The sequence below is a fragment of the Coregonus clupeaformis genome, chromosome 23 (assembly GCF_020615455.1).
Source record: "Coregonus clupeaformis isolate EN_2021a chromosome 23, ASM2061545v1, whole genome shotgun sequence".
NCBI lineage: Eukaryota > Metazoa > Chordata > Actinopteri > Salmoniformes > Salmonidae > Coregonus > Coregonus clupeaformis.
The window spans coordinates 17475698-17486481 of NC_059214.1; the positions used below are offsets into that span (position 1 = coordinate 17475698).

The window sequence follows — 10784 nt, forward strand, 5'->3', positions numbered from 1 at the left end:
CAGATGTGTACTGACACAAAAATGATGTATAATATCATGTGACAAGTCAATCGTGTTAGATTCTTTCATTCATTTCTCAAACCTCACCATTGGAAAAATAGGCATTTTACTATATCTACACATTATGCATACTTGATGCATACTCTAAGGCAGGGGTTCCCAAACTTTTTTCACTCGGGGCCCCCCTTCCAGCAATGGGGAACATCCCACGACCCCCCTGCGCGCACGTGCACGCGTCACGTCTATTTCTATGAGCACAAGCACTGTTCATGACACAAACTGTTCACATCCCTCTTGTTGGTAGAGAGCATTTTGCAGGTTTAAAGCTTATTTCCTGCAATTCTACAAATTCTGTCATGGGGTGCAAAGAAAATGTTGCAGTTTTAAAGTTACTTTTCTTGCAATTCTATACATTTTGCCATGTCTAATGTGTATTCATGATATTTGAGTGACAAAAAAATTACAACAATATCTATGGGCTAAAACACCTAAATAAACAAACGTTAGCTGACATGGGCTAGTTGATCTGGACATTTCTGACAAGTTATAAATAGCTCTCTAAGGTATGCAATGACTAACATGACAAGAGGAACTGATGATGCACTACCCAATTTCGAAATTGCACCTTGTGCATTCTACTATTACAACTTTCAAGAGTAAGTTTAAAGCCGGACTGAGTTCCTAAAGAAATCCCCCCTTGCCGACCCCACAGTTTGGGAACCACTGCTCTAAGGGACCAATGCTGAATATTTCTTCACATACAATAGCACTTACTCAAGGGTTAACCCCGTTCTACAATAAATTACATTCAACAGTTATACTACCTCTCATAGATCTTTATCTGATAGTTATAATTTCCAAGGATGATATTTAGAAATGTTGGCATTTACAATAGATGGACACAACAAGAGTAGTAGTGCTTCATACTACAGCTCTGAAACATCTCAATGAATCAAATGCCAATGTCTTGTCTACTGGCATTTTGAACACAGACACGCTATCCACATAACATGTTTGTTGACAAGTTATTATCCACTGTCCAGAGTTACGTTTTCATGGGGAGCCATGTTTCAATGGCAGAGTCCTGTAGTACTGCTAACAGTTGGTTTTCATCCCACCTGTGTGTTACAGTCATAGGGTGTGTCCCATGCTACTAGTCACCAGTCCCTTGATGTTGGTGACGGGGCGCACGTCATGCAGCTGCCTCCGTCTGTCGATGAAGGAGGCCAGGCGACCAGTGTCCAGTGGGTTCTTGGAGTAGTCTCCACTGTGGGCGCCCACCCAGGGGTGCTGGAGACAGGTGGTGGCACTGGGCCTCTTCCGGGGGTCCTGCTGCAGGGTAGAGTTGATGAAGTCCCGGGCCGCCTGGCTCACTCCCTGGAAGTAGTCCTCGGGGAAGCAGAAGTCCAGCTTGCAGATGTTGACGCACGTTTCCTCCAGGCTCTCGTCCAGGAAGGGCGAGACGCCGCTCAGCATGACGTAGGCCAGGACGCCGGCGCTCCACACGTCCGTGCTCAGCGACACCGGGGTGCCCTGGATCAGCTCCGGAGCAGCAAACTCTGGGTTTCCCAGGAGCAGGTGGACATAACGGTGGCCAGACACCTGGACCGCATCGCCAAAGTCTATGAGCTTAATGCAGGGAACAGGCACGTGGAGATCCACCAGGAGGTTCTCAGGCTAAGGACACACAAGAGAGGAACACATTTGTAAATGGATTTAACCAAGATCAGGGACATTTCACTGAAAGTTTGTCATATGTTTTCAGACCTCAAAAGTGTCCTAATTTCCATTAATTTGGGGTGGAGGCATACACTGAGTGTACAAAATATGAGGAATATCTTCATAATATTGAGTTGCACCCCCTTTTGCCCTCAGAAGAGACTCAATTCGTTGGGGCAGGTGTCGAAAGCCTTCCACAGGGATGCTGGCCCATGTTGACTCCAATGCTTCCCACAGTTGTGTCAAGATGGCTGGATGTCCGTCGGGTGGTGGACCATTCTTGATAAACACTGGAAACTGTTGAGCATGAAAAACCCAGCAGCATTGCAGTTCTTGACACACTCAAACCGGTGCACCTGGCACCTACTACCATACCCCGTTCAAAGGCACTTAAATATTTTGTGTTGCCCATTCACCCTCAATGGTACACACACACAATCCGTGTCTCAATTGTCTCAAGGCTTAAAAATCTTTCTTTAACCTGTCTCCTCCCCTTCATCTATACTGATTGAAGTGGATTTAACAGGTGGCATCAATAAGAAATCAAAGCTTTCACCTAAATTCACCTGGTCAGTCTATGTCATGGAAAGAGCAGGTTTTCCTAATGTTTTGTACACTCAGTGTATAGTTAGATCTACTCAACCGGTTTCGTGGGACATGGTTTCATCTTGAAATTATACAATTTTCTTGGTCTGAAAACATTTGTCAAATTTGAAAGTGTAATGTCACTTTAATAACATTGTATATGCACCATATGTCCTTAGCAGTGGTACGGATGTGTGCTTTGTGTTTACCTTTAGGTCTAGATGTACCACTTTGCAGGTGTGGAGGTGCTGCAATGCCTCTAAGGTGTCCTTCACAAAGAAGGCCACCTTCTCCTCCATCAGCTCATCATGGGCCACCAGGTAGTCCAGCAGCCTCCCGCCCTCCAGCCTGGAAACAACACGAGACAAACATTAATTCAGACCACACTCTAAGACACTATGTGTCTGTCCCAAATGGCACCCTGTTCCCTATATAATGCACTACTTTCTCTGGTCAAAAGTAGTGTACTATGGGAATAGGGTGCCATTTGGGAAGCAGACAATGACTGAGTTCACTAACAATGCCAAGTGAAGGCTATAATCCCTAGCGTGGGTCCAACTCTATGATTGTCATGCCACAAGCAGATAGGAGTTGGCAAAAAGCAAAAACAATAATACATCCCTCTTTCTAAATCGTATTGGAAGACAAGGTCAAAAGACCCTCCACCCAGACCTGGTTCTCCAAAGTATTTTGAGAAGGAGGCGAGGAGAGAGGATGCGAGGAATTGAGGAAAGATGAATTGAGAATCAGCCCAAGTCCACAGCAGAATGTTCCTTACTGTCACGCTCGTTTACGGACGAGACGGACCAAGGCGCAGCGTGATAAGCATACATGTTTATTAAACGAATAAACACACGACAAAAACAACAAACGAAACGTGAAGTCCAAGGTAGCACACTAACATACCAAAACACGGAACAAGATCCCACAACTAACAGGTGCCAAAAGGCTGCCTAAGTATGGTCCCCAATCAGAGACAACGAGCTACAGCTGTCTCTGATTGGGAACCACCCCGGCCAACATAGATCTACACATTCTAGATCTAAAACATAGAAAACAACATAGCAAACACAACACAGAAAATACACACCCTGACTCAACAAATACAAGTCCTCAGAGTCAGGGCGTGACAATACCCCCCCCTCCCCCCCAAAGGTGCGGACTCCGACCGCGCCACATAAACATAACAGGGTAGGGGCCAGGTGGGCATTCCGCCTCGGAGGCGGATCCGGCTCCGGGTGTGACACCACCACTTACTCTCCACCTCCCTGTTGTGCCCCTGGTCTGGTCTGGACCTCGGCGCGCTGCTTCCCCTCTCCTTCCTCCCACGACGTACCAAGCCCTGTCTGGACCCTGGTGTGGGAGACCTCGAACCTGGAGAGGGGCTGACGTCTGGGTCTGGACTGGAACCGCTGACTGGAGCTGGACCCGACGACGGTGGATCGAACTGCTCTGGCTCGGAGTGGAGCCGCTGACGAGCTGGATCAGGCACCGGTGGAGCGGATTGCTCTGGCTCCGGAGTGGAGCAGCTGACCGGAGCTGGACCGGACCCCGGTGGAGCGGATTGCTCTGGCTCCGGAGTGGAGCCGCTGACCGGAGCTGGACTGGACCCCGGTGGAGCGGATTGCTCTGGCTCCAGAGTGGAACAGCTGACCGGTGCCGGACCAGGCACAGGTGGAACAGGCACGGGCCGTGCCGGACTGGACACATGCACCACTGGCTTGGTGCGGGGAGCAGGAACGGGCCGGACCGGGCTGACGACGCGCACCACTGGCTGGGTGCGGGGAGCAGGAACAGGCCGGACCGGGCTGGCGACGCGCACCATTGCCTTGGTGCGAGGGACAGGAACAGGCCGGGCTGGGCTGGGGACGCGCACCACTGGCTTGGTGCGAGGGACAGGAACAGGCCGGGCCGGGCTGACGACGCGCACCACTGGTTTGGTGCGAGGGGCAGGAACAGGCCGGGCCGGGCTGGCGACGCCGCACCACTGGTTTGGTGCGAGGGACAGGAACAGGCCGGGCCGGGCTGGCGACGCGCACCACTGGTTTGGTGCGAGGGGCAGGAACAGGCCGGGCCAGGCTGGCGACGCGCACCACTGGTTTGGTGCGAGGGGCAGGAACAGGCCGGGCCGGGCTGGCGACGCGCACCACAGGTTTGGTGCGAGGGGCAGGAACAGGCCGGGCCGGGCTGGCGACGCGCACCACTGGCTTAGTGCGGGGAGCAGGAACGAGCCGGACCGTACTGGGAACACACACCACTGGCTTAGTGCGGGGAGCAGGAACGAGCCGGACCGTACTGGGAACACACACCACTGGCTTAGTGCGGGGAGCAGGAACGGGCCGGACCGTACTGGGAACACGCACCACTGGCTTAGTGCGGGGAGCAGGAACGGGTCGGGCCGTACTGGGAACACGCACCACTGGCTGAGTGCGGAGCAGGAACGGGCCGGACCGTACTGGGAACACACACCACTGGCCTTGTGCGGGGAGATGCAGGAATGGGCGGGGCCGTACTGGGAACACGCACCACTGGCTTAGTGCGGGGATCAGGAATGGGCCGGACCGGACTGGCGACACGCACCACTTGCTTGGTGCGAGGAGCGGGACTGGGTTCCCTTATAAACCCCCGCTCCTTCTGCTGCCTAACCAGCTCCTCTCGCCGTGCCTCTACACTCTCCTTCTCCCTTATCGCCTCCTGTAGCTCCTCCCTCTGACCAAATAACTCCTGCTCCCTCTGGACCAATAGCCCCCGTAACCTGGTGGCCTCCTCTCCTAACCTGCAGATTCGCCTTGTCGCTGCCTCCTGCTGCCTCGTCGTCCACACCGTGTGCCCCCCCCAAACATTTTCTTGGGGTTGCCTCTCGGGTCTCCGTCGTCGGCACTGTTGGCGCCGTTTCTCCTCTCCTACCTGGGCATCCTCATTCATCGCCCTCCGGTAACGGACGGCCTCCTCCTGCATGATTCTCCCCCAACCGAGGAGGACATCTACTAACGTAACCTCCTGTTTAATTCCCGGCGTTTGCTCCTGAACACGCTGCTTGGTCCTATTTTGATGGGATCTTCTGTCACGATCATTTACGGACGAGACGGACCAAGGCGCAGCGTGATAAGCATACATGTTTATTAAACAAATAAACACACGACAAAAACAACAAACGAAACGTGAAGTCCAAGGTAGCACACTAACATACCAAAACACGGAACAAGATCCCACAACTAACAGGTGCCAAAAGGCTGCCTAAGTACGGTCCCCAATCAGAGACAACGAGCTACAGCTGTCTCTGATTGGGAACCACCCCGGCCAACATAGATCTACACATTCTAGATCTAAAACATAGAAAACAACATAGCAAACACAACACAGAAAATACACACCCTGACTCAACAAATACAAGTCCTCAGAGTCAGGGCGTGACACTTACAGCTCGAAGACCAGCATAAGGGAGGTGGGGGACTCATAGGTGTCAGTCAGAGCCACCAGCTGAGAATGCTGGACGTGGCATAAGATGTCCGCCTCATGGGCCACCTGCTCCTTCTTCTGCATCTTCTTAGTGACATACTTCACAGCCACCTCCTTCTTACTAGCCTTGTTCAGACACTTTCTCACTACAGAGAATCGGCCCCTGTAGGAGAGGAGTAGGAGATTAGTTGTAACACATAAAAAATGTCATTGTTGTACCTATTCAACTGCTACAGTTAGCCTTTATGAGAATTTGTATGACATTTGTGTGAAAAATCCCAATAAAAGACTTCTAATTTAAAACAATTATGGTAGGCTACTTTAAAACTGGTGGGGTGTGCAATTTACCGTCCGATCTCACAAATTTCTGTAAAAGTCGATTCAAAGTTGTCTTTCCACTGAATGCCAGTTCCATCAAATGTGGAAACTTAGAATAGAAAGAAAACAAATGGAATATTTGATTAGTCAATATTTACATTGTAGCTACATACACTACCGTTCAAAAGTTGGCGTCACTTAGAAATGTCCTTGTTTTCGAAAGAAAATCATTTTTTTTGTCCATTAAAATAACATCAAATTGATCAGAAATATAGTGTAGACATTGTTCATGTTGTAAATGGCTATTGTAGCTGGAAATGGCTGATTTCTAATGGAACATCTACATAGGCGTACAGAGGCCCATTATCAGCAACCATCAGTCCTGTGTTCCAATGGCACATTGTGTTTGCTAATCCAAGTGTATCATTTTAAAAGGCTAATTGATCATTAGAAAACCCTTTTGCAATTATTTTAGCACAGCTGAAAACTGTTGTGCTGATTAAAGAAGCAATAAAACTGGCCTTCTTGAGACTAGTTGAGTATCTGGAGCATCAGCAATTGTGGGTTCGGTTACAGGCTCAAAATGGCCAGAAACAAATAACTTTCTTCTGAAACTCGTCAGTCTATTCTTGTTCTGAGAAATGAAGGCTATTCCATGCGAGAAATTGCCAAGAAACTGAAGATCTCGTACAACGCTTTGTACTACTCCCTTCACAGAACAGCACAAACTGGCTCTAACCAGAGTAGAAAGAGGAGTGGGAGGCACCGGTGCACAACTGAGCAAGAGGACAAATACATTAGAGTGTCTAGTTTGAGAAACAAGCACCTCACAGGTCCTCAACTGGCAGCTTCATTAAATAGTACCCGCAAAACACCAGTCTCAACGTCAACAGTGAAGAGGCGACTCCGGGATGCTGACCTTCTAGGCAGAGTTGCAAAGAAAAAGCCTTATCTCAGACTGCCCATTTTAATATTTTCTTTTTATTGGCCAGTCTGAGATATGAGATACAAAATAACAAAGCTTTATTTTTCTTTCTCGTTCCTCCTTTTTTCTATTCTATTTTTCAATTTTTTTTCTATTCTATTTGTTTGTTTTGGCCCTCCCTGCTTGTAGTGTGAAGATGGAGGGTTTGACTCACTCCCGCTGGGCAGGGTCACCATGTTGGAGGGCTCGCTGGGCGGACTGATACCCCAGGGGTTACTGGCACTGACCCGGAACTGGTAGTGCCCCCCAGGAATGAGATCTTCAATTTTCACACACACATCTACAGTGGAGACCACCGACTGCTGCCACACCAGGGAGTCTGCAGAGAAGAGGACGAGAGGTTAGGTCATAGTTCAAAGGTCACAGGTGACTGTCTGTAGCTTATGATTTGTAAAGCGGAAGAGAGGTGGAAGGTGAAGTTGCTCCTAGATGTTGATCTTGGTTCAGTTTAGCATTTTCCCCACTAATGGTTATAGATACACTATGGAGAAATCACTCCGCCATTTCCTGGTTTCTAAAATTCTAATAGTTAGCCTAATTTCAGTTTATGTGACAAAACAAGGAAGTATAGTGTAGAGAATCATTGTACCATCTAAAATGCTGTGAAATATATTTTCCATATCCCCAAAATATTGTATTTTCAGAACGAGAAGCATAGAAATAGCACACATAGAACAGATCTACTACTTCTTAGACTTGCTTTCAATGAGAATGACAGATCTAACACACGGTTTGCCCAAACATTTTTATATTGCAGCTTTAAGGTTAAGATTTGGGGAGGCTGATCCTAGATCTGTACCCCGGAGCCAGAAGAGAGATGGACCTACTGTACCTTCCTGCCTGTACTCCACTGTGTAGCTGGACACAGCACAGTTAGCTGAGCTGGCTGGGGGGAGCCAGTGGACAATCACTGCATTGCTACTGGCCTCCTGGGCCACCGGCCTCGCAGGTGCCGCTGGAATACCTGAAAACAGACATGAGCCCAATATCAGTCTTAAATGGCCATGGAGAGCTAGCCTTGTGAAAGGAGCCTGATCTCATGATAGCTCGCAATCCAAAATGTGAGTGCAGTGGTCAGTCTGCTTGACCAAGCTAATGAAGAGCCTCTCGAAACCCCACCCCCATCCATGATCCATATCCCCTGGTCTCACCTTGTACTTTGATGGAGGCGGAGGAGGAGGCAGTGCCATGGTCATTGATGGCCACACAGGTGTAGATGCCAGTGTCCTGGGGCATCAGGTTACAGATCTTCAGCAGAATGTCGCCCGTATCCCTGGAGACAAGGGTGTGATTGGTTGCCAAGAATAGAACATGACCTTTCTCACCAGAAAATAAATATGCTACATTGGTTTCTGCTTTTGCTGATCATACCTTTTACTGAGCTCCATCTAAAGTTCATGTTATTCCTCCAGCAACATGTTTAGTCTACCTAGGGATGCGTCACAAATGGCACCCTATTTCTTACACACACTGTATATAGTGCACTACTTTTGACCAGAGCCCTGTAGTGCACTACTGGTCAAAAGTAGTGGACTATATTGGGAATGGAACTATTTGGGATGCAGACAATGGATTTACCATGGGATTAGGCCACAGACATTACCTTTAAGCAATTATGTCCGAATGTTTTATTCATCCAATAGGGAGATAATAGTGTAAGTATCTCTGGAGATGTCTAACTGTCCTGCCAGAGACGTTTCTTTCATCTTACTTCCTGCTCTTACTAGGTTAGAGGAATTTGGGTATGTACTTCCATTTATTAGTCAGAATCAGATGTTGGATGCCCACCAGTGAGGGCCAGCGGAGGAAGACATCAGAGGACCGGCTCATAGTACTGGCTGGAATGGAATAAATGAAACGGTTTCAAACACTTATGGTTTCCATGCCGTTCCATTTCTTATATTTCAGCCATTACTATGAGCCGGTCCTCTGATGTCTTCCTCGGCTGGCCCCCACTGGCGGCATCCAACGTCTGATTTTCTTGTGATCATCAAGACCATATTCTAACCAGAAACCTTATAGTTCCTTTACCTAATGTTTATAGTGAACCTGCTGTTGTTGACAACCGGGTTCTGATCGGGTCCTTTCAGAGTGATGTTGGGTTTGGGACGTCCACACACTTTGCAGCATAGGACCACCGTCTCCCCAAAAGCACACGTTACATCAGCTAGTGGGATCAGGAACTCTGGAGCCACTAAATACATTAACACACAGCAGTGTCAGCTAACCACACCACATGATTCTAACAGCAATTATAAACTGGGTGGTTGCAGCCCTGAATGCTGATTGGCTGAAAGCCGTGGTATACCACGGGCATGACAAAACATTAATTTTTATGTCGGTGACCAGTTTATAATAGCAATGAGGCACTTCGGGGGTTTGTGGTATATGTCCAATATACCATGGCTAAGGGCTGAATCCAGGCTCTCTGCGTTGCGTCATGCATAAGAACAGCCCTTAGCCATGGTATATTGGCCATATACCACATCCCCTCGTGCATTATTGCTTAAATATACGCTACGTCCTAAATGGCACCCTATATAATGCACTACTGTAGACCAGGGCCCATAGGGCTAAGGTCAAAAGTAGTGCACTATTAGGGAATAGGGTGCCATGAGACGCAACCAGCCTCAGAAGGATGCATGACATATCAGTAATTAAATGATTATTGATTTCACTCTTAAGCATTTAAATGTAAGTGTTTATGTTCTGATAGTTCATCTTACCTTCTTGTATAAAATTGGGATTCATTATCTGCAAAGATAAGGCATGGCTGTTAGGCAATATGAATGAACTATAATGTTCTTGTTTGAATTATGAACTGTTTTGCTAATTCAAAAGGAAAATACATATATACATACCTCAGAGTTCTGTGTCACTCATATTTGTGTCCTACCATTTACAAATTATTTGCAATAGAGGGCTACTGTACTAGGGCATCGTACCCCACATATATTTGTGACATTTAGGCATATCATGCCTTTAAAAATCTTTGAAAAAAATGCATAACAAGGCGCAATCACCAGGGGATCCAAAAGAAGAGATGTCAGGAGTAGTGGCATGCTTACGGGGGTTTGTGTGAGAGGCTTTGTCACATTAACAAACCTAACCATCCCTGGGAGAGATGTATTTCAATGTAGGAACACTAGGTTGCGGTAATGGTCCATGGAAACCACACGGCTACACAAGAAGAGAAAATGTGGACGCTTGAGATCAGACAAGTAGCACATAGAGCAGCTAGCTAAACTTGCCAAGACCCCTTTAGGGATTTAATAACATAGTTATAGGAATAAATGTATTGTTTTGCAATCAAAAAGGGTGAACATCTTTACAACAGACTAACAAGCCTGCTGAGAGGTCAAGTCTGTCAAAGCTAACAGGAGGATGCTTTTCAATTACAATGACCAGGAATTGGAACTGAGGAACTAGAGCAATTTAATTTATCATAATATATGGCATTTAGCAGACACTTTCATTCAAAGTAACTTACAGTAGTGCGTGCATACATTTTCACATGGGTGGCCTCTGCAGGAATCGAACCCACAATCCTAGTGTTGCAAGCGCCATGCTCTACCAACTGAGCCACACAGGACCGTGCAAGCTTTGAAGGGGGGGGCTTGTTTAGTTTATAAGGATCCCCATTAGCTGTTGCACATGCAGCAGCTACTTTTCCTGGGGTCCACAGGCTGTACAGGAGTTACAATGATGCATGTGAGAA

At 47.7% G+C, this 10784-nt stretch overlaps 1 protein-coding gene across 1 annotated transcript in view; it reads right to left on the reverse strand.

Moving 5' to 3' along the window:
* Positions 1-608: 608 nt before the first annotated feature.
* LOC123481670 (kalirin-like) overlaps positions 609-10784 on the reverse strand; it is an 18847-nt gene continuing 8671 nt past the window's right edge. Inside the window, exons 7-15 of the mRNA XM_045206406.1 lie at positions 9793-9820; positions 9098-9260; positions 8218-8339; positions 7899-8030; positions 7221-7385; positions 6112-6190; positions 5726-5926; positions 2514-2652; positions 609-1677 (exon numbers count right to left, since the gene is read on the reverse strand). Coding sequence (XP_045062341.1) covers positions 1132-1677; positions 2514-2652; positions 5726-5926; positions 6112-6190; positions 7221-7385; positions 7899-8030; positions 8218-8339; positions 9098-9260; positions 9793-9820 — 1575 coding nt within the window. The 3' untranslated portion in view covers positions 609-1131. The remainder of the gene's footprint in view (positions 1678-2513; positions 2653-5725; positions 5927-6111; positions 6191-7220; positions 7386-7898; positions 8031-8217; positions 8340-9097; positions 9261-9792; positions 9821-10784) is intronic.